Below are 23,294 nucleotides of genomic sequence, written 5' to 3'. Positions count from 1 at the left end.
GCACTCGTTTGCACTGGCACTCCTGCGTGTGCACGCTGGAGGAATGCTGGAGGAATGCGCGCGGGTGTCGGGTGGAATGTGCGTCGCGCGCGAGCCACGACATGACGCGCGTCGAAATGTGACAAACACGAACGTGCTCTCTTCCGTCCGGGGGGGGGGGGGCAGTGTGGACCTTGTGTGTTCACCACACACTTCTCCCACCCTTCTTAATGTGCGCGTGTGCCTACGTTGATCCCGAATACACTAGAGCTCGGCATGCGCTGTTTTGTACTCGGGCAGTGTATCTCCCGAGCCGCCAAAGGCAGATTACCTTGGAATGTGGCTGACGAGTGGGCGACGGTGAGGTGAGTGTCCTCGGGCCTCTGGCCCACTGACGCGCTTCTTGCTACACTGATCCTACTGACCGTGCTGACTCGAGATTCTACTCGCGACTCGCGATACAGTGCACAGCGCTGCATGCGCGCAGTAGGTGCACAGACACTGTGGTACATCCAGCAATCTGGCTATTGGTGAATGGACCCGTTCTCCCTTCTCCCTCCTCCCTCCCCCCTCCCCCCTCCCGCTTCCCCTTCCTCTCCCTTCACTACACCATCCAGCCCAGAGCCAACTAACGCACCTCGCAACAAGCCTAACGGTTATAGCAGTCGTCATCGTCCTCATCGTCCTCATCGCCGACGGCCGTCGCGCCGTTCCTTTTCGTAGGTAGGTCCGTCCGGTCCAGATCTCGCAATCGAGATGCCAAGTACAGCACAGCACAGCACAGCACAGTACAGTACATGGCACCACCGGGACCTCGCGCGCTGGAACCCCCACACTGCGGATCGGCGGGATCCCACACGGCGGTGCACCTTGTTCTAATCCTGGTACCAGCAGAAACTCTGTTCTGGTCTCGGGGGTTACTTTTGTTCTGTGGAGCACGGGAGCACGGGAGGCAGGGGAAGCACGACCGGCTTGGCACGTACTACTGTACACCCCAAACCCTCCCAACACCAGCACGCCGCGCTGTGTTGAGAGCGAGTACCACGACGTGAGTGTGTCAGCAGTGAGAAACCCCTGCTCGGGAACGGTCCACTTTCGCGCGACCTGCTGATCCGCCGATCTGCTTGGCACCACTTGGCACACGGCACCGCTGGAGCCTGCTTTTTTGGGTGGGTTTATTTTGGCGCACGTTCCCGCGTACCCCCGCGTGTTCCCCCCCTCTCATTTTTCACTTTAAGCGCTCGTTTCCACTCCACTGGGGCCACTGGGGGTATCGCGTGGACCGACCAGTTCCGTGTCCCAGTTTATATTTTATTAATTTCAGCTAGTTTCAGGCGTGTCAGTGGTATGTTGTGCGTGGGATAATGTAACCCAAGAAAGCCGATGCATCCGGAGGGGAGAGAGAGGCCAGAGGGTGCGAAGGAAAAAAAGAAGAGACCGAGTAATAACGTATGGGAGTTTTTTTACAATGTGTGCGTATGTGTGTGCGTGCGTGTGGGAGAGGGAGAACGAAACATGCTATCCGAGGTCGAGAGAAAAATGAGCCTGCCAGCCGTGGCATGGCGGGTGGTGGTGGTGGTGATGGTGGTGGTGTGGTAGTGTTTGTTTTTTTGGTCGCTGTTTGTTGTTGTTTGTTTTTTTGTGTGTGCTGACAAGAGGCAACAAAAGAGACACGACGGATGACAACAGCCGCGGCTAATTTGCTTACATCCACTCAAACTTGCTTGGCTGCTGTTCCTCGCCGGCGAGCAAGTCGGCGACGAGCTGGTCGGCCGCGACGACGTCCTGGGGCGGTCCGCGCTGGTCAAAGTCGACGGGACGACAGACGAAAGGTTGACGGTTGTCTGCCCAAAACGTGTATATGAGCACGACAGACGCGTCTGCCCAGTCTTCGCCAAAGCAGTTGCTGGTGGACACGCGGTCGCCGCCATTGTCGCGAATGATGCGCTGGACGACGACAGACATGGGTGCGCCGACGTTTGAAAACGAGTCGCCGCCGCGTTCCTGCGCCAGGAGCTGGTCATACAGACGAACGAGGTCTGTGATGCGCGTGTCGGAACTGAGGTCGCCGGTCGGGTTGATACGAAGCTGCTCAATGGTGCGCATGTACTTGATCGCACCCTGGGTGTGCAGGAATGCAGTGTCGGTGGTAAGCGCCCATCCGTTGGCGTCGCCGAGGGGACGGAGCAGCAGGTGCAGGCCGAACGCGGTGGTGCGTTGGATGAGGTTGCGGCGCTGCTGCAAGTTGGCACCAAAGGCGACGGGGATGTCAATGTGGAACACGGGCACCGGCGCCGGCGACGCCGCAATCGAGTCCAAAAATGGATACCGGTTCTTGTACATGTAGATGTCCCTCATCGGGATGGGCGGTCCGTTGGCGAGTGGTTCTCCGGGCGAGAGCGACAAGTAGTGTTCGCGTGTCTGGGCCGTAAACTCGACGCCCGAGGGAACAAAGGCGGCAAGCGAACGCGGGACCGAGCTCGGGGGTGTGCGTTGGCGGTCGCGCGGGTCGTCCCAAGGCTGCTGCTGGTAGCCACCGGAAGAGGACCCGCTCCAACCACCAGCCGAGGGCAATGCGTAAGCTTGAGACGCGACGCTGCCGAGACTCGGAAGGTTGGGCAGCCCCGGGAGGCCGCCGCCACGAGTAGACACAACGGGCTGCTGCTGCTGCTTTCCTGCCCACTGCCAATCGTTGTATTGCGGGCTGGGCACCTCTTGAAGTGGAGGAAGCGTGAGGTGGTCGCCGCCAGACATGGATGGCTTGACGTCGCCGTAAGGAGGTCCCATACTGTCTCGAGGAGACAGGCCCGACGAGCCCTGTGAGTGTCCCTCAAACGTCGAGTTTGTGGGCGAGCGGCTGTGGTCTACGCCATCCCACACTTGGCCAGTACTGGAAATACGCTGCCCACGCTGCGGCATTTGCGGGTGAGACGCATATCCGTACCGCGACGCGACGCCAGACGGATCGTTCATTGTCGTGTGCTGAGCGAGGGGAGACTGGTGGTCGTCGAGGTCTCGCGACGCGGGAAGCGGAGGCAAGGTGTGGGGAGGAACAATGTGGCCTTGATACGAGGACGAGCCGTACGGTGGCTGCTGTTGGCGCAGGGACTGCTGGCCATATTGATAGTAGCTAGAGTCAATCTGGGAAGGGTGTGGGTGCATGGGAGCACGCCCGTCACGTTCCTTGCCCTTCATGAGGTACGCCGGCTGGCCACCACGGTCATAGTAGCCCGAATACTGGTCGGCGGGATTATTGGCCCAGTACGAGTATGGTCGTCCAGAAGCCGACGCGTCCATAGCCGGCTGCTGGGCCTGTACTTCGCTGCCGCCAGCCTCGAGACGAACAAGCCAATCTGGCTTTGGAGAGTTGGCAAGGTCGGTGCCGACTCGATACCCAATGACATTGTAAATGGCGTCGGGGAAGGTGTAGTTTTCAATCACGTTTGCCGTCGAACTCTCGCCAGTCTCGTCGCTACGGGCCTTGTCTTCAAACGTGAAGATTTCCTTGTCTTTAAAATACAGTCAGAACAGCGTGCGCGGGGAGGGAAAAAAATAAATAAACCCAAAAAAAGACGCTTACAAGGATGGGGGACTTTGTCTTTCAAAACTTGGCTGTGACTTGAAATCTGTTTGCGATTGTACAGTCGTCGCGTGGCCAACGTGCAGATTGCAGCAATGAGCTCATTGCGACCAAGGGGCCGGCCAAAGAACTTGATCTTGGTACGGCCGTTTGGTGGAATGGACGAGACGCCTGCGGAGAACGAGTCAGCGTGTGTGTCTTGTATTCGAGCGCAGCGCAGCTGTAAGGGTTATTCACAGGTACAGAACGCCATCTCGGCGTGCGGGAACCAGATCTCGGACACCTTTGCGCGCCGCTGGACCTTGCGCCGCTTCTTGGCGCGTGCGTTGGACCCATCGCGCCTGTCGTCCATGTCGTCTGTCGGCGACACGGGTTTCATCGAGCCGGCGCCAGACGGCCCCTGCCCGTCGGTGTGGTCAGCTGGGTAGCCCAGCTCTGAACCGGGCCATTTGCCAACGACGTGGAAGTAGAGCTCGTCCGGGGAGCAAGAATGGGGGGCGGCGCCGGGTCCATCGCCGACTCCGCTGGTGGTGGGTGGTCCGCGAGGGACCGAGGATGACGGCGGCGCGTCAGCCGCCATGGCGTCGTGCCGCGCGTGCAAGTGGCAAGCGCGCACGGGCCTCAAAGAAGGACAATAGAAAGGGGCCTGGGTGGCGAGCGGTCGCTCAGATGACTCTGTAAGATCGAGTAGAAAGAGCTGGACGCGCTGAACTGCAAGACAAAAACATCGCGTCAGCGCTTATCCATTTTTTTCCCAAACAACTTGGTTGTTGGTGGTTTTTTTTTCCTCCTTTCTTTGGCAAGGCAACTCCCGCCTCCGTCGTCATCCACACGCCACCCAACGCAAACGAGTTGCCACTCACCTAGCTAGCGCGATGGATGCGCCCACGACGTTCTCCCACAGCCCAGACGGTCGAGGGGCAAAAGAAGGATTGTTCTCGCGCGAAAAGGGCGGCCGTCGAAGCTGGCCAGCCGAGGAAAGGAAGGTTGGTGTGTGCCCGGATCGACAAGAGGTCGCGCCCTGTGACGAACGGCTGCCTGGAACAGGTCACCAGATGGGGGTTTCGATGGGAGAGTTGCGCGCACCGACTGGGTCTAGTCGAGACGGAAGCAGTGAAGGAAAGTAAAAGGAAGATGGGGGATACGAGAGCGAGGCGTGGCGCAGTGGGCGTGCGGAACGGGTCTCTCGACGGGCGGCGGAGGGAAAGGAGGGGGGGGGGGGCGGACTTGGCCGCGAGAGATCTGGCTTTGCGAGCTCGTAAACTGCGGCACACCCTCAGGCGTGTCTTTCGTTGTACGGATTGGCGCGGACCGCTTGGACCGCTATCGCTCGGTGGTGGTGGTGGTGGTGGGAGAGGGGTTGTTGGGTTGTTTGCGAGGAATGTAGATTTGGATGTTGCAAGGCGTTCGGCTGAGGCGGAAAACGAGGGCCGGCGGTGGGGCCACGGGCACTGGGACTGAAGGGGGGGTTGTGGTGATGCCCGTGCTGGTTGGACCTGGCTGGGTCTGTGAGGAATGCCTGTCGCGGAGGGGGTGTGTTGTGGCGTGTTAGAGGTGGGGAGGATGTTGGTGCTGTTTGTGTGAGCGGCGGCGTGCGACCGACGTGATGGGATGTGGATGTGGTGGATGTGGATGGTCGGACGGCGGCGACGGCGGTGGTAGTGGTGGTGGTCACTCACAGATCACAGATGCTCAATCCCAGAAATACATTCAAAGGGCTGGGAGAGCTGTGGAGAGCCGCGGCTGTGTGACCCAGAACTCTTTCTAGGCCTTGAACGGGGGATTAGCGAGACAGCTTGGGAAGGGGAGAGGGCGGGGACGGAAAGAAGGATGGATGGGGGGGGATCGAGAGAGGGGGGGAATGTATCCTTGTCCTCTGCTGTTACGATTGCCTGGATTTTGTCGTCGTCTGCCTGTGTTTGCAAAAGGAATATGGCAAGGAACCCCCTTTGCCAGAAACAGGACACACCAGGTCACGGGAACCCTCCGCCGACCGCCTTTCGAAAACTGGAGAACGAGGACGACGACGACGACGACGACAGCGGCGAGCAGGAGAGGAGAGCAGGAGGATGAGGGGCAGGAGGAGGGGCACGAGGGCACGAGGGGGAGCATTTGCCGTCCCGTTGTTCTGCAGCAGCCAGCCAGCTGCCAGCAGCAGCAGCAGACACTCACCAGTGTTGGAGCGGGGATCCGGGGAACAAGACCCACTCGGCCAATATTTCACAAAGCGTGGGCACAGAAAAGGTCGCTCTTGTGCACGACGTTGTACGCTCTCTCTCTGCTCTGCAGCCTTCGCGCCTTAGCCTGGGAAAAGGTCGTCGGGTCGGACGGCGGTAGGCGGCGCGGATGCGTTTCGTGTGGGTGCACGTTGGTCTGTTCCCAGATGGGAGATCGAGCAGGATGAAATCGAAGAGCCTGGAACAGACACCGGGGTCGGTCAGAGCTGGGCAGACAGAGAATCTGGTTTGGGAGTGTGTGTGGATGTGGTGAGCGAGAGAGCGAGAGCGAGGGCCAAAGTGGAGGGAGGGTGGGGAGGAGGGATAGTCGGATTGAGGATTGAGGATGACGTCTAAACCTTGTTGTGGTGGGATGGAGAGGAATTCAAGAGTGCGATCCGGGTGCTCGGCGACACTACAAGTAAAGCGGGGGCGGCCATCGAGTGGCCAGAGGGGTGGATGGGTCTTTAAGGCTACGATGGCCATTCGAGAAAGCCGGCCGCACGCCCATCCCAGCGTCTCCCCGGTCCATCGCCGCCGCCGCCGCCGCTGCCGCTGCCGCTGATGCCTGCCTGCCTGCTTGACCTGCTTCGAGCCGACAAGCATGCACTGGTGACGCCCATGTCTCCTCTATCCAGGGGCCAGGCCGGACGCCTCACGTCGTCTGGGCGCTCTCTGGGTTTGGGAGCGAGCCCTTGTGCTGCTGCTGCTGCTGCGCGCAGGGCCCATCGTCAGTGTCTCGGGGCAAGGGAAAAAAAGCAACAGCGTGAGCAACAGGAGAGGGAGAGAAGGGTCGTGGCACAGAGAGGCTCAACGACAATAAAACCTCGCAGCGCAGTGGCCGGCACACGGCCTCGAGCACCATACCCAATACCCCCATCAAACTCTGTCTCCTCTCTGCTTTGTGTCGCCCAGAGCCCGCTTTTCTCGCTGGGATCTTGGGGCCAGGGCCGCGCCGCTCGGAGCGACGGAGGTTATGAATCGGATGTAGATCATAATGCAATTGCTTGCAACAGGCTACAAGGAACAACCCCCTCCTCCTAGCGCTCCCTCTACGCCAAGCTTCCACGACACAATGGTCGAGATCAAGACATTATGGGGGAGACCCAATGTCACAAGACTAGCTGGCTAGCATGGCTAGGCTGCCTTCCGGCGCCTGAGAGGTGGGGCCCTCTCGGGAAAGCTGTCCATCGAGAGGACCATGATGCAAGGGGCGTGAGAGTCGGAAACAGACATGTATTCTAACACACACTCTCCTCGGGTACGCTGAGAGGCAGCTGGCAAACTGCACCGTTCCCGCGCCCCTGTTCCCAGTCGCTGGCCGTACGCTCATAGCCTTTCACGCACGCCCGTAGCCGCGTAGGTGTACAGTACACCGGTGGCCGCTGGGGGCAGGGGCGGGCCGGACAGTCTGGCGTCCGGCGCCCGCAGCGAGTTCAGGCGTTTGCCGGCGCTCGAGTTTTTGTGCCCAAAAGGGGCTCAAGGCTGGCCAGAACGGCCAGCTGTGGGCTATGATGGGCGCGCTGGCTGCTGCAAACATCTGGGGCCATTGTTACGGCCATGGCGTAGCATGGCGGCTTGGCTGGCATGCTCTGGGGGCCAACAATGACATTCCCGAACATCACACTGGCGCCGGTGGCGATCATCCATCCAGCGGGCCTTGCCTAGGTGTTTTTGTTTTGTCGACCCCCCATCGACATGTCCTGGGTGCGCCCGTCGGGATACCTGGCAGGTGTATAGCCGCGCTAGTGGCATACGATATACGATCATATGGGCCGTCAGGACACTTGTGGGGCTACCGAAACGCAGAAGCGAAGGATTTTTCTTGGCGCTCGACGAATAGCCCCCTCCTCCCAGCTTCCGCGCTTCACTCTTGTCGGTTACTCGGTCGTATCCAGTTCACTGGGTCCTTGCCTGCCCCTTCAGCGTGTCGCCCTGTGCCGGGTCCCTGACACTGTGATGACGCGTGAACAGGCGGCGTCGAGCGCACGGCCGCCAGCGAGAGACCATGTCCCTCGCTGTCCGGTTGTACCCCAGCTCCCCCCTGTCTGGCGGCGCAGGCCGAATCTGTTATTCTCGCTTAGATTTTGATATTAACCACAAGGGGGAAACAGGAGTGCAGGAGTCTGGCAGCCCCCAGCCATACGCCACCCAAGAGCCGCAACGCCACCTGTGGGGGGTGTGGGTAATTGGCGCCACCGTCGACTGGTACAACCAGCAGAGCGTGCGGCACCCACGGAGAAGACAACTCCAGCGATCCTGCGACGCACAATGGACAGCCTGTCGGACACCTGGTACATCAGTGGTTTCTCTCATCGGTAGGGCCGTGTCTCTCATGATGGGCAGAAGGCACCAGACGGCGTGCACACATGCCGTCATGTGGACCCCGCCTACAATGACGTGCAGGCGGAGAGGCATTCCAGACCCAAACGGCCCAGACGCTCGTCCCTTAACATGTCCTGTTCTCCATTGTTTCTTGGATCTCTGAGAATATTGCAAGAACAGCCACCACTTGCACATTGACACAGCTGGAGTAGTAGTTTGACTTGTGGTTCTGTCTGCTTCGCTGGCAAACACCTCTCAGCTCGATCAGCCACGAGTCCCATGTTCCAGGCCACATTGTGCGGGTAACCGTGAAAAGAGGTGCATGGGCTGCGGGCGCCCGACTAAGAGGAGCTAAAGGTGTGTCTCGGTCGGGTGGTGTTGCAAACCTACCTAGGTACCTCGGGGTGGCTCTCGGTGCTGACACGGAGGTGGTGATCGTCATTCCCGATTGGACCCCCGGCGCCGCGGTCCCGAGACCGACACAGGGTGTGCTGGATACCAGTGCCGCGCACAGAGGCTGAATGGGCACAAGGAGAAGGAATGGCACTGCAGAAGAATAAGGCTTCCGTCTGAGATCCAATGCGCCAGTGCGCCAATGCTCGCGGGGAGGGTGCGTGCACGCAGGGTTTCCGCTTAATGAACGAGTGAACGAGGGGGGAACCACGAAAATTAAAACCGGCGTGCTCAAAGGGCAGAGAAAAAAAAAAAGGGAAAAAAGCATTCGCCGGTGTCTGGCTTTTGGGTGACCCTAACAGCCAGACGTTTCCATTTCTGTCACCTCTTGGGCCTCCCTACTCAATCTGTCGCAGAATCCTCCATTCAGGCGCGGGTTTCTCTCGTGGATCTCTGGGATCTGAGGGAAAAAAAACACAACAAAAGGGACAAAAAAAAAAGACACAGCCCAAGAACACGCCTCTCATTCGCTCTCTCTTCAGCTGGAAGCTGCCGTCGCAGGATCCCAGTTGAAGCGTGCAGGCGTAATGGGACCATGGGATCGACCCGCAGGCCACACGACTGCGAAAATGCGATTTTCACGCCGTCGCCGCCGTAAGCGCCGTCGGGCGCGGCCCTGCACATCGCGTGGATCAGTTACGACCGAGTCCGAGCGCCGCAGATGAAGGGGACAGGAGAATGAAAGAAAGGGGAAGAGACTAAAGACGGGACAGCGGGGAGGGCACGGAAAACGCCTCTCGATCCCAACAAACCTCACGTCCGGGACACCGAGGTATGGTGCAACAGAACAGTACACCGAGCAATGTTGGTATGCCGAGCCGCTCATATCGCGGTATGCAAACCCCATCAGAAGTCATGGAACCGTGGTATGTCGGCCTGGTCGGGATTGCGCAGGGGCCGTCCGATACAGATACCCCATGGAGATGCATTTAGCTGCAGTGTCCCCGATCTACACAGTGGACATGGATATGCCCGCTGGGACTTTGGTGGCTCTGCGATATGCTGCTGGTGGCTACGGTTTCGTGAGAGTCGGGCTGGGGGGTGAACGCCGTGCATCAGGGTGTTCTTTCTGCATGCGACGCTTGGGACGTGCCACCTATTGCATCTGGTCCAGTGCCAAGCCCAACAACAGGGAACGGCTGGCCAGAGACGGGTACATGAGCACTCGCAGTCACAACCGAGGTAACCCATTTACCGGGCTTTGAGATCCAAGCTGTCAGAGAGAGAGACCGAGAGAGTGTCCCCATATCGCCCTCTCTCGCCCTCTCTCGCCCACTGCCCCATGCCAAGGATGCAGGCCTCAAGCGGCCCGCAGTGCCAGCAGAGAGAGGTCAAATCGAGGTCAACGGCCCGCCGCTGTCAGAAACGGCCATCTCTTTGTGCCATGTCCGTGTCTCAGCCTGTCCGACGTTGTTGACAACCTTGCGCGACAGCTTGCACGGCGCCCGCGTTCCCTTTGTCACACCGCGCACATACACAGCACCTGGGTCGGGTTAACGGAGTGTGGGGTTATACCGACGTGCACGCACAGCTACAGCACATGTCCATTCTGATGCCCGCCACGGGCGCGACGGCGCGCGCAGTCATTGTGGTGGCTCTCGACGGCTCCCTTACCAACGTGACCTCCTCACACGACCAGCTCAGGAATGTGCCGTGGCTGCCCCCCCGCCAGGTCTTTGTTGTCCAGATCTCGGCATCGCTGTCGGCATCGCTGCGTGCAAGCCACCGGAATGATGTGACGTGGCCCTCTGCGTCCCTTCGACAATCGGGAACATTCAGTACTGTACCAGAGTGTGCTCACACAGAAAACAACAGCGAGGCTGGAGACGAAGGGCAGGCAGGCAGCCAGCCAGGGACCTGGGCACGCCTCGGTGCTCCCAGTGGCATACGCGTCACTGCACGCCGCGCAAGGGACCAGGCGCCTCCGAGAGGCCAGTGGCCAGACCGCAGCCCGCCACTGATTTCCATGCCTCAACCTCGGCTCGACGTCTGCAGGACATGTCAAACAGCCGACGCACTGTGAGGGGAGATATTTGGAATGCACGTAGTATACCTTCTCAAAGCTCGTAAAAGCATAACATGCGCGGAATGAGAACAGGACGGGTCGAGGATTGACATCAACACACGCGTACACGCACTAGACCGTGGTGCCTCGATTTTACTTTACGCACCTGTCCGCTCGTCTCCCTGTGTCCTCCTGTCGTTACCAACTGGGCAGACTGCTTTCCCATAACTCTGGTGTCAGCCGGTCAGCAATAGCCGGTAAAGGTGAGAAGCTGACGGCCCACAGTGATGGACAATAGAGCAGCGTTGTGGAGCACAATGCAGCACGGCGCATGGACGGCCTGTTCCTCTGATATCCCACCTGCGTGAGCCCCGAGACATGTGATCGTACTCCTAAACTGCAGCAGCGCGGCCTCTGCCCTCTGTCCTCTGGGTACAATGTACGGGAACCTGTACGTTTCCGGCCCATGGGGAGCGTCAACTGAATATCTGAATGCCAAACGGGGGCGCGGAGGGGGAGGATACCGGTGTCCTTGGCGCGAGGGTCAATGGCTCTGACTGGGGTGTTCGCGGGAGTCAGGCTAGCCAGGTCGGTGTCGTTCCCATTCGGAGCCAACTTTGTCGAGTCTATCGGAGCGTGGACGCCCAGCGATCGGGGGCTTGGGACACGACCGAGGCCAGACTCCAGTGAGGCCAGTGACGACCTGCCGTAGCCCGACTCGAGGCGTCAGCGGCGTGTAATTACATTCAGGTCGCATCGCCGGAGGCTGATACGCACAGAGGGGGCAACAACGACGCCGCCGACGACGCAAGCAGGACTGCAGGACTGCAGGACTGCAGGACTGCAGGACTTGCAGGACACACGGCCGAGATGGGGATGTACAGGGAGAGGGTTGACAAAGGTCCTGCGCAGGTGGCGGCGCCACGCCGGCCGCCACGGATCCACCGAAGCCTAGCCGCAGCAGCGCGCGCACAACGATGTGCCCGTCCGACGCATCGCTTTCCAGCATTCGCGTCTCAGAGCGACGTCCAAGAGATGCAGCGGCCTTGCTTTCTTTGTGTTCACGGATGCGTAGGTACCCTCGTCGGCGACTGTTTAGGCAGTTTGTGGCTGAGGAAGTGTGTGAGGTCTTGAGAGGTCGACGTTGAGATCGCCCCCCAGCAATCAGTTATTCCGCCTCCTGCCTCATTCCACGTCCCCCCCTGTGCACTGTGGGGGAGGAGTGAGAAGACGGACAAGACCTGTCAACAACACACCGGCGAACGTTAAGCGGAGAGGTCCGAGTGAAACATCCAACGCCAGCCAGCCTGCGGATTCGGCTAGCCCTGGCGACGCGTGTGTGTGTGTGCAGTACCGGTTTGTGCTTTTGGTTTGCTGCGGCGCCTTGTGTTGTCTCTTCTGCCACCGACGCACGGATTCAGCGTACACCGTGCACTTTCTGTCGGCTTCCAATCAGGAAGAACGCGTGCACCTACGACCTCTGTCATTCGCTCTTTGCACGTCACCCGCCACCGCGACCGATGTCCTTTCCCGGTCCCCGTGCGCGGCGGCGTTGGCCGTTGTCTAATGGCCGTCGCGAGCGCTCCAGTGAGGCGCCCCATTGTTGCCCCGACTCCCTCCCCTGATCACGTTGGTGGTCTTACGTGTCACCAGTAACTGGTAACTGTGTGGAATATTCAAGGCGTTCGTTCAGTTGGAACAGAGGTTGTTCTTTGTCCATGGCCTTTGTCTCACACTGGAGGTGGTGATGGTTGTTGTTCAGCCGATCAGCGCCGTTTCAAGAGCACGCGCAGTGCGCTTTCTTCCGTGCCGAGGTGGCACTCGACACAAGCGTTCGGTAACAGCTGCTATACCTCTCAAGGTGCCCCGCCCAACGGTAGTATGGCGACCGCTGGGAGACTGGACGTCCAGAACAACTCGTCGTGACTTGGCGACCGCGACCGATCGTGTATTCATTTGCCACTGGTCGTCAATAATATCGCCAGACAGCCAAACCTGTAAATGGTAGCCCAGCTGTGGCCACCTAGCAAGGTCTCACTGGTTGGAAACCGACAACGAGGAGGGATGACCTTGGCGCCGTCATGTCGTCTATGCGAATGGGACACTTGCACTTGACCGGCCTTGTTAAAGCACTCACCGTCAAGGTTGTGAATCAGAGGTTCTTGGGACAACGTGGTGAAAGCTCCCTGCCATCGGGATTGCAGACAAGCTCGCCTAGTCCACTGTCTCTTGATCAACATGTGATTGGGGCCTGTCCTTCGGCGCTGCTGGGTGGTGTAGATTGTCGCTGAGCACCCAGCAGCTCATGCAGGTGCCAGCGGGCACCGCTCGACGAGTACGTGCTCCGTACGAGATCTTGCCTTCAGCCGAAATGTCAAATTACTAATGTTTTATTACCATTAAATTAAAATTAATTACGATCAGCGTTCTATTTATGACACGCCCGAGTCTGTTCAGAACCACTCCTGGCGCGGATCATGTCCGCGCCTCAGCAGGTTGGCAGCTTGGCAGATAGCTGTGGGACGAGATGGCAAAGCGCCGCCCTGTCTTTCGTTTGGGGCCAGGAGACGGCTTTGGTGGTGACATGTGTCATTGCCTGGGTTCTCGGTCATGTTCCGAGCGTATATGTACAGTGAGAAAGCTTTGGTGACGATTAGCATAAGGTCACTTCGTTCTTTTAAAAACATCGGTGATTGTACACTCTCACCGTACACAGGCATTGGCCACAGATTGTTACTATTACTGATAGCCCGGGTAAAGTAGAAGGTATAGTGAAAGGAGCGAGATATGCTTGCGAAAAGAGATCAAGTACGACACGCCCGACATGGCCACCCGGACGTCGGGTTCAATACGCCAGTAGTAGTCGTACACATGGTACGTGGTGCCGTCGGGACGAATGAAACCGTACCGTGTCGGCAGTCCGGCGGACCGGCCACCGGGCCCCAGTCATATGCTAACACGGTCCAGCTTCTCCACCAACACTGCACATGCTGCACAAGCCCACAAACCATCCAAACGTCACAGGGGGGGCGTGTGGAGGCGTTTGTGCATCGCACATTCCAAGCCGCAAAAGTCACCACCGTATCTCACGACTGGACCTACCGCCCAGATCTTACAGCGCCACAACTAAAAGTCAAGACTGCACACACGTCTGTTCTGTCTGTGCTGACGGGGCCTGCGCAGAAGCGTGCAGGAATGTGGAGGTGCTGTTGTGTGGAACGTTGGCTCCCACTTGATACAGCAAACACTGTACCTGTGTAGTGACGACTGTTTCTGTACACTGGTGACTTCCGCCCACTGGTCCTTACTGTGGGCCATGTCCTCACTGCAATTAAAGAGTGTCTCCATAGAATCCACGACAGCACGTCAAGGGAGGCAGTGCTGTGGAAGGCCCACTGATAGGACAGTAGATGTCCGTTGTGACGACTGCAACCCACCATAGGCGCACATGGCCTGTTTCCAGTTTACATATCTGTATGCATAGCACATTTAGATCCCTCAAGACTGGACGCTTCAAGTCAGTACATGCATAGCTTACGCTCAATCGAAAGTCGAAATCACATCGTTGTCCGGGACACTCGAGCCACACCCAGGCGTAAGTGCCACACTCGGCGTTAGCTCCCGCTCCGACTGATTGCCCTCTCTCGGCTTGGTGCGTCCAGCTTTCGAAGGTGGATCTACCAGCGATCGCAGCGAGTAATCCCATCAACAACAACACACAACCCCCGCGCGCGCGCAGAAAGCACATGTCGTCCCTCCTCCCGCCCAACCTGCTGCGGATGTTCGCGCCGCGGCCGCCACTGCCGTACTTGCCGCCGTTGACAAAGGACGACTCGGACCGCGGACCCAACAAGCTCTCCGGCATTGGCTCGCTCGTGAAGCGGCTGCGCGACGAGGCCGAGGAAGCCGAGCTCAAGCAAGGCCTCGAGGACAAGCCTGCCGCGGACGACGAGGTCAAGAAGGAGGCAGAGGATGGCGCGGACGAGAAGATGGCCGTGGACGAGGACGGCGAGGTCAAGGACGGCGGCGCGGCCAAGGACGTCAAGGGCAAGGGCAAGGCCAAGAAGTCGGACGCCGTGACCGCAGCCGGCGTCATTGGCCAGGAGGCCGTCAAGATGCGCCGCGAGTTGAGAAAGAAGCGCCAGGAGGAGTACAAGAAGGGCGCCGAGAAGGACTGTGAGTTGACGTTATTGACGGCCACAACTGACTCTCTCCAGGGGACCCCAACCACGACGCAAAGGTCGTCGGCGACCCGTACAAGACGCTGTTCATCTCGCGCCTGTCCACCAAGGCGACCGAGACCGACCTGCGCCACGAGTTTGAGGTGTACGGCCACATCGAGGAGATCCGCATTGTGCGCGGCCACAAGAACAAGAGCCGCAACTATGCCTTTATCGTGTACGAGCGCGAGCGCGACATGAAGGCCGCGTACAAGGACGCCGACGGCATTCCGATCCACCACAAGAAGATCCTCGTCGACGTCGAGCGCGGCCGGACCGTCAAGGACTGGAAGCCCCGGCGCCTCGGCGGCGGTCTCGGCGGCCGCCCCAAGCCCGTCGACCCGGCCACCATCGCGCCCCAGTTCAACAGCTTTGGCGCCGGCGCACCGCGCGGCGGCGGCTTCCGGGGCGGCTTCCGTGGAGGCTTCCGCGGGGGACCTCCTCGCGGAGGCGGGTTTGGCGGCGGAGGAGGCTTCCGCGGTGGGTCACAAGGCGGCGGCGGCGGGTACCGTGGGGGACCTCCATCGGGCGGCTTTGGCGGACAGGGCGGCTACGGCGCACCCGGCGGTGGCTACGGCGCACCTCGCGGCGGCCCACCAAGCGGCGGATTCGGCGGCGGCGGTGGTGGTGGTGGTTATGGGTAAGTTTAGCTAAATGTTCCAGAATGTTAGAAGCTGACAGCCTCAGCGGTCCCCCCAGCGGCGGCCCACCTAGCGGCTACGGTGCTCCCTCGAACGGATACCAGGGCGGCCCCCCCGGCGGTGGCTACAAGCGCGACTACGACGCACCAAGCGGCGGTGGCGGCGGCTCGTACGGCGGCGGTGGTGGCGGCTACGAGGACCGCGACTCGAAGCGTCCGCGCTACTAGACGCCGCACACGCTCTCGAGTGTGTGGGGCCGTGCCATCTTGCAGAGGGTGTGTGTACGTGTGGGCGAAGGGTGTGAGAGGCGAGCAGTGAGGGGGGCCATAAAGAGGTGTCACAACAGAGACATCCCAACGCCAATTTCCCCGGCACAGGTCAAGTATGTACTATCCGCGGGCGCTCCGCTGTCCATGTCAAGCGATCATTCATTTTTACACTTTTTTATCTTTTTCGAGTGGGTATGGTAGGTGGGCAGACGCAGCGCAGGCGCAGTTGGCGGGTCCACTACTCTCACCAGGTGCAGTGTCGTGAGGGCCGAAGCGCGAGCAGAAGCCGACAACGCGTCATGGGAGAGAGAGGGGAAGGCAATGGCCACTGGGTACGTGGATCACGAGGGCATCCATCTGGAACAGGATGGGCGTGGCGGGTGGAGGAAGTGGCGGTAGAAGTGGGTCAAGGTATGTCGCCGCCTACTTGTAGTGTGTATACACCAACGTCTGGTCAGGTAAGTTCAATTGCCCGTGGACCCAGACGAAGGAAGCAGGGTGAGTTGTGGCGGGACGATTGCCAAGACGCACACGTTCCTATCATCGTTTGTACACCATTCATGAAGGCTGTGCACACTCAACGTCGCGACTCAGGAAGGTACTGTGACGAGGTTGTTTACATTGGCAACATTACATAGAGGAGGGTAGCGCCAGCAGGAACATGTTCTGGCAGTTTGCAGTTGGTCATTATGATGTTGAGGATCTCGAACCCCCATTGCGTCGGCGTCCTGGTCGCGGTCGCGCACAGCTACAACTTGCTAGCAAAGAACCACGAGTCGACTGTGCCTGTCAGCTTAGTACCGACGCGTACCCACGCCTGGAACCTACTGTCATTGCTCTCGTCCCCCGCGCCGATGCTCATGTCGACACAGGCTGCGAGCTCGTAGCCGAGGTTGTCCATCGTGGACATGAGGTTGAGCGCCAGCAGGCGCGACTGCGAGACCTGGGCGCCGTTCGACGTCGCCCACGGCGACCCGCGCAGCTTCAACTGGTAGCAGCCGTACTCCTTCTCCTTCTGGTCCTGGATGCCCATCGGCCAAGTCTTTGGGGGCGTCAGTTGTGTCCTCCGCTGTGGAGTTGCGCAACTCACATGAACAGCAGAGATCAAGGCGTTCTTGATGGCGTCGTTTGGCGGGTCAATGATGCGGATCTTGTCATACTCGTTAAACGACACGCTGAAGAACATGCGCTGCACAGGCGGTCCGGCTCGGAAGAAGAGCGTGTCCTTGTCCCAGCTCTTCTTGCTCAAGTCGGTCGATGCCGCGAGATGCCAGCCCTGCGTCGCCATACAGTGCAGGAAGTGGATCATCAGTCGGCGTGCGGGAACTGCTTCAGATCCTTGGCCGTACCCTGTTGAGAGGTGTGAGCAATGGACGCGTGCGCGGAGCAGGGTCAGACATGACGCCCACGGGCAAACCGCACAACACACACGGCGCAACGACTGCCTTGCACGCTGCTGCGCTGCGGTGCCGCACACCCCAACCACCGCGCCGTCCACAGAGGCAAACACTCACAAGGCCTGCCCTTGAGCTTGAACTCGAAGCCGCCATACTCGAGTCGCCCGCGGGTCTGGATGCCAGGCGGCCACGCGCGCGTGATCGTGTCGCCCACAACGCCGATAACGTGTTCGGGGAAGTTGAGGAGCCGGATCTTGTCCGACGACGAGAGCAGGACCGCGCCGTACGCCGCCTGGTACGACGGACCGGCCTGGCCGGTCTGGTACGGCGATTCAGCAGCCGGCGGGGGTGGGAAGGGCTCCTTCTTGTCGCTGCCGTAGGCGCCCGAGTTGACGCTAGAGCTCGAACCCCCGGCGTTGTAGGACGGCGGCGGGGCGAGCGGCTGCGATGGTGGTGCGGGGTTCTTGTCGAAGAGGCCCATGGCTGGTGAGTGTAGTGGGGCGTGGAGCGCGGAGAGGTGGTGCGAGAGAAAGAGAGAGTTGCTCAGTGATGCAGCAACGCGTGTCAATATCACCACCACAGGGGGAGCCGGAATGGGAGGCGATTTTAAACCGCAACGTTTGGGGGATGGCATTGACGTCATTCCGTTATCCAGCGCTGGGAGGCGTTTTGCTTCGATGAAACCAGTGCTTGAAACGCTTCTTTTCTTCATAATGCCTCATGGACCTCTCCTATCACAAGCATCGCCTACCGTTCCTATTTGCACAGCGCTCAGCACTGGGCACTCAGCACTCGGGCCATCGGCGCGAGAATGCACGTGTTTTGGGTGTGCCAAGACCGGAAAGTCTACTGACGGGCGCCTGAGGACATTGCCTTCAGGAATTGCCCGACTTTGCGCGACTTGCGGCTGTGATGGACGCCGCTCACCAGCTTCTGGCCGAGCAGTCCGTGTGCACATTGGCCGCCATGTCGGCAGTGCACACTTCCCAGCCGTTCCAGCGTTCCAGCGATCTCCACTCCAGACGGCCTCCCTGTTCTCTGGGTGGTTGGGCATGCGCTGGCAAACTCCGAAACGGAGGATGTTGGTTGTCTGTGTACCGTATCGTCATATCAAGCCGTGAATACAAGTTTTACAACAGTAATGGGTCGTCGTGCCAAGTAGCCACTTGAACATTCTATGTACACACTCGTTCCCTCGTCACCATCTCCTGTGTCGCCACATCTGCGATGTCTCGTCCAGCCGCCGAACATTACAGCGGAAGCACATAGTAGTCGGGGGTATTTTAAGAGTTGCGGGTGGTGCGCGTTTTTGGACGTCTGGCGGAATCTGCGTGTCGTCATTGTGACGCAACAACGCTGGTGCGGTCCAGCCGCTGGCCGCTGGGGAGTTGGTGGGTCTCGACCACCGTGCAAGGAGTGGAACCGATCATTGATCTCGGCTGGGGTTCGCGTCACTTGGAATGCTTGGCCCCTTGCTAGCGAAGAACCACGAGTCGACTGGAAGAGCGGCGTCAGTTTCTCGAGTTCTGCATAAATGGGCAAATTGGTGAATCACAGATCACAAGTGTGTGAGGTGAGATGGGATGCGCGGGAGCTCCGCATGACGCTCCGAGATGCACTCGCCGACCTCGTGTGAGCCCCGCGCCCACACCCACAACCACACTACTCCGTCTGCAACTCGGGGGGTAGGGAGGGGGGCTGTCCGCTGTTCTTCGCGGCCCCTCTCACATGCATGTCCGGGACACACTCACTGTTGGTGCTGCCTCGACTCCTGCCTGGTTGCGCGGCGCCGAGCCTGTTCCATGCGGGTACAGCGGTAAAGTCCATGCTGGCGACGAGCTCGTAACCGAGCTCGTCAAGCGTGCCGAGAATACCGCACAGCAGTTCGCGGACAGCAAACGTCTGGGCCTCGGTGAAGCCCGGCCAGAGCTGGCCCTTGAGGTGGACCTTGAGTGCGCCGTTTTCGACCTCCCATCCGTGGACGCCGTCATACCAAGCCTGCCAAGATGTCAGCGGAGTTCCAGAGTCCGATGCGAGTAGCATGGGCGAGGTCGTCGAGGACTATCCCAAGGTGGGATCCGTGCCCAACGCCACGCCACGAGATAGTGGCTTATAGTGGATGTAGCGATAGCACGGTAGCGCCGTCCGGTACAAGCGGCGCTTGGCTTGCAATCAAATTGGGGTGGTGAGAGGGGGATGGGGGTGCTCTTGGTACTCACCTTGAGCCTAGTGATGAAGACGTTCTGGACAACGTGTGGGGCGTCGACGAGCATGAGGATGCTGGGTTTGCGGAACGTGATGGCGAAGACTGCACGCTGGACGGGTGGACCTTGACGGAGGAAGAGGGTGTCGCGGCCACACGACAGACGGTACGCAACGTCGGCGGCGGCGTGAGCGTGCCAGCCGGTAGCGGCCAGTCCGCGAATGGAGCCGATCAGAAGGCGAAGAGGTGTTGCTTCGTCGTTCCACCCGTCGCCGGCCCCTGTGACGATGGATCAGCACCGCCCATCGGACCAGGCTGCACCACGACTGTCAAGCTGTCACTCACATGGCCTTCCCTTGAGCTTCCACTCAAAGACCCGCTTCTTTGGGCACGTCCGCGCTTGAACCCCCCAGCTGGCAGTGATGGCAGCGTCGACGACCTCGACGACGGCTGTTGCGTCCTCTTCTGGAAAGCCGATGAGACGCAGCTTGTCGGTGCCGGAGAGGGACATGCAGGCGTAGCGGGCGGTGGGGCCGCACAAGGTTGCGAGGTAGCTTGGTGGCTCGCAGTATGATGGTGGCAGGATGTCCGAGGCCATGCTCAAGGAGCTGCGGCGTGAGAGGGGCAGCGGTGTCGGGGCCGACAGGTGTGTGGCTAGAGTCATGGTTGTTGTCGCGTAGAGAATGAGTGGGTGGGAGGAATGCAAAGTGGTTGCAATGTAGTGGGGTATTTGAGGCCAGACAACTACTCCCAACTACTCCCATCGAGACACACAAACGAACGGTATCACCTGGGGTGGGCAATAATAAACCGCCTCGCCGCCTTCCCCCCTGTGCCCCGCCTTCCCGATCATCCATCCACCCACCCATCGGCCCGGTAGGACGGCCCACTCGTCCCCACTCCACCCGCCCCACCTCCCCCCCCTCTTCCCCTCCCCCCCCTCCCCCCTTCTGTCATGCATACGGGCGTTGTCGCATCTCTTATCCTCTGCACACGTCTCCTGGGGGGCCGATGCGGAGCGTGTGCTCTCTCTGCCACTCACTGCCAGACCGAAAAAAGCTCTCACCAGACCCGGCGGCGGAGAGTCGTGAGCCAACTTTTTCCCTTTGCGAACCGCGGGGTGTCACCCAAGATGCGTGATCTCGCAGCCACCAGAGGCCAGAGGCGGTCGCTCGCGGTATGCTTCGCGCGCGCGAGCCTCCCCGCGTCCAACCAGAACGTCCAGATCGTACAGAACCCAAAGCTCAAGCCCGCCGTTGCCGCAAGGTCGCCGCTGGCCGCTGCACTTCTGGCCGCACCCTGGCGCCGTGTGGCTATCGTGTGAGGTCGGGCGTCACCTGCCGATAGCGGACCGGAAAATCACAATCTCAAATGGAGTGCCAGCCCTCCCCCTTTGCTCCATGCGTACGGTCCTTGCTGACCCATGCATAGACCAAGCCTCTCAAATACACCTGACAACCTCTCAAATCGACCCGCCAGGTCGTTGCATGCATCTCAAATGACGGCGTGCCGCTGACTGATGTGGACCGACACTCTCGCGCTCTGACCACCAGATCTCCCCGAACAACATTCCGAGTAATCTCGCCCCAGTCACATCAGCCACTAGCCAGACACAGCCGCATTCCCGGGTGAGTCGCGCTTCACTCCCGTGAGTGCCCCACCGCGGTGTGGAGAGACACATTTCTTACGACGTTGGCGCACGGCAAGGCGCTGCCCAGCCCAGTCCAGTGTCCACAGGCTGTCTTGGCATATGGTGGACGACGACGAGTCAACCCCTAGCCCCCATTGCTCATTGGTGAAATAAATTGCGGGGATGAAGATTGCGTGTAACCGACGTACCGACCGCAGGTGACACCGTGGCCCGCAGACCTCCGAGCTTCCGCTCGCTGCGAACCGTGTGGGGCAGTGGGCCCCCCCCCGGTCGCTTGCACCCTTGGCTGCCCGGCTCGACAGCGGAAAAACGGACGACGACGCCAGTTGGCGAGGCCCAAGGCCCCGGGCAGTACCGGCGGCATATACCAGAGGCACGGCGGCAGTGGCAGCGGCAACCGCACCAACGGTCAACGGTCAGGACGACCGCGAGTGGGCATTGAGGACGGTCACGGTGAGTCTCTCGGTCACTGGATCACTGGATCTCACTCTGGGGGCCAAAGCAACGCCCCAGCGCGACGACGGACGGGGGGTCTCAGCATGCTTTCGGGGAACGATGGGGGCGGCGACGATGGAACGAAGGCGTCGGGCGAGACCTCACTGAACCGACCAGGTAACCGCCAGCGCGCACCATCACCATGTCGTACTCCCCCTCGCTTGGCAGTGGCGTCCAACCCCAGTAGGCCAGTAACGTGCAGTACACACCTCACGCGTCCTTCTGGAATTGTGCGCCTTTCCTCTCACCTTATCTTGTTCCGCGGTACGCAGTCGGGGCTGTGCCCGCTGGGGTCTTCCCCATGGGTCTCCTCGGCGTCAAGGATAATTGCCACATCCAAACACTATATGTACATTGCAGCTACACAAGCACACGTTCAAAGCTTGGCTCTGGCCTCGTCCGCTTTCCTTTTACCCGCCGCCATCTCGGCCGCTGTGAGCTCACGCTCCCCGTCCTCGGTGAAGCGGACCTTGAGGTCGTGTCCGCCCACCATTGTGTGCGAGCCGTAGCCCACAAGCTTGTCGTTGAGGTAGAAATTGATGCGCATAAAGACCAAGCGGCGTCCTGAGCGACGAGGACTGGTCAGTCACTGCTGTCTTTCTTGGTTGCTCGCAAATCGGGAACCCAGAGGAATGTTCCGCACGCCAAGACGTGCCCCTGGGGACTGTGGGGACAGGGCAGAAGAACATCCTCCACGCTCTGTCCTCTCAAGGCGTCCGCTCTGTGTCGGAAGCACGCCATGACGTGATTCCACCATCGTTCGGAATGAGGTACACCTTTTGGTTGCCCCATTCCTCATCAACTTGTCTGTCAAGTTTGACAAGCCGTCCTCGTCCACACGTTCGATCGAAACAGTCCTCTCTCGCACACACGGGCAGGCCAACATGGCGGCCAGGATGTCACTGATGACGCCAGCAGGCGCAGCCACAAACGTTCGGCGGTGTGGGAAAATATCTCACTCCACACCGAAATGAACTCACCAAGCTGAATCACTTCCCCGACGCCGTCAAGTGAGTCGCCCTCTACGCCGGCCGGCTTGACAAACTCGCACGAAATGTTACAGCTCGCGCCCCAGGGCGGTGGGTCGCCCACCGAATTCATCGCGAGCCACGTCACGGTGTCAACGAGCTGGGTGGGTCAGTTGTCAGCCGATCGAGCCAGACGGGTGGTATTCTTCCGATACCAACTGTGCACAGCAGCCCACCGTGGACGGTCTTCAGTCAGCTCTTCCCATCCTATCCCAGAGCCCTCACTCCATGGTTGTTCAGGTGCGCCTGGCCGACTTTGAATGTGGTGTGTACCCAGCCCGGTCGCGCCTTGTTCACCACGAGCTGGCCGTCAGACGAGTCCCTCGGCATATATCCCTCTCCCGTGGCCCCAATCCCCCTCTCCTGCCGTGTCCCCGCGCGACTCCAACATATCTCCTCCTTCCTAATCAGTCAGAACGGAACCCACAGTGGAAAGCGCCGTCGTGTCAAAGCCTGCCGTCGTCGTCAGTGTCTCCCAGACTCCCAGTTTCCATCCAGGTGGGCAAGGGCGCTCACGACGCTGTGCGAGGGACTCGGCCCAGACCTGGCCCCATCAGCTTGCTTGTCGTGTGCAGAGTTTGCCCCCACCTTGCGGGTATGCTTCAGACACGCTGCCATTGTCTTGGAGATGATGCTCGTTGTTGGACGTATACAGTGCGAACGAGCAACGCGAGCGTGTAGGACCTGGCCGATGGAGGTGCATGCGACGGCAAGTTGCAAGTAGCCGGAGTGTCGCCAAAGTAACCGGCCCGAGATGAACATGAGACGTGACGTCAGAACAAGGGGAGTTGGGCATGTCGCGCTTCCGAGACTTTCTGGCCCTCTGTCGATC

General features: G+C 59.9%; 5 protein-coding genes across 5 annotated transcripts; 1 reads left to right on the top strand and 4 right to left on the bottom strand.

The window, feature by feature from the left end:
* Positions 1-1,683: 1,683 nt before the first annotated feature.
* EHS24_007785 (uncharacterized protein) lies at positions 1,684-4,139 on the bottom strand (the record flags this gene model as incomplete). The annotated part of the gene is made up of 3 exons (XM_028623129.1): positions 1,684-3,488; positions 3,560-3,730; positions 3,797-4,139. 3 exons carry the CDS (start codon positions 4,137-4,139, stop codon positions 1,684-1,686), a joined length of 2,319 nt encoding a protein of 772 aa, XP_028477022.1.
* A 10,165-nt stretch (positions 4,140-14,304) lies between these two features.
* EHS24_007784 (uncharacterized protein) lies at positions 14,305-15,646 on the top strand (the record flags this gene model as incomplete). The annotated part of the gene is made up of 3 exons (XM_028623128.1): positions 14,305-14,734; positions 14,776-15,418; positions 15,466-15,646. The coding sequence occupies 3 exons, from the start codon at positions 14,305-14,307 to the stop codon at positions 15,644-15,646; spliced, it is 1,254 nt and encodes a 417-aa protein (XP_028477021.1).
* A 790-nt stretch (positions 15,647-16,436) lies between these two features.
* EHS24_007783 (uncharacterized protein) lies at positions 16,437-17,566 on the bottom strand (the record flags this gene model as incomplete). Its single annotated transcript, XM_028623127.1, has 4 exons — positions 16,437-16,468; positions 16,517-16,730; positions 16,779-17,038; positions 17,203-17,566. The coding sequence occupies 4 exons, from the start codon at positions 17,564-17,566 to the stop codon at positions 16,437-16,439; spliced, it is 870 nt and encodes a 289-aa protein (XP_028477020.1).
* Positions 17,567-18,511: 945 nt separating this feature from the next.
* On the bottom strand, positions 18,512-19,886 carry EHS24_007782 (uncharacterized protein; the record flags this gene model as incomplete). The annotated part of the gene is made up of 4 exons (XM_028623126.1): positions 18,512-18,582; positions 18,837-19,083; positions 19,305-19,567; positions 19,634-19,886. 4 exons carry the CDS (start codon positions 19,884-19,886, stop codon positions 18,512-18,514), a joined length of 834 nt encoding a protein of 277 aa, XP_028477019.1.
* Positions 19,887-21,810: 1,924 nt separating this feature from the next.
* EHS24_007781 (uncharacterized protein) lies at positions 21,811-23,080 on the bottom strand (the record flags this gene model as incomplete). The annotated part of the gene is made up of 5 exons (XM_028623125.1): positions 21,811-21,998; positions 22,415-22,562; positions 22,890-22,915; positions 22,979-23,006; positions 23,051-23,080. The coding sequence occupies 5 exons, from the start codon at positions 23,078-23,080 to the stop codon at positions 21,811-21,813; spliced, it is 420 nt and encodes a 139-aa protein (XP_028477018.1).
* Positions 23,081-23,294: the final 214 nt, after the last annotated feature.

The sequence above is a fragment of the Apiotrichum porosum genome, assembly GCF_003942205.1.
Source record: "Apiotrichum porosum strain DSM 27194 chromosome Unknown scaffold_5, whole genome shotgun sequence".
Taxonomy (NCBI): Eukaryota; Fungi; Basidiomycota; class Tremellomycetes; order Trichosporonales; family Trichosporonaceae; genus Apiotrichum; species Apiotrichum porosum.
Note: the sequence above shows the minus strand (reverse complement) of the source record. Positions and strands in the feature narration are given on the sequence as shown.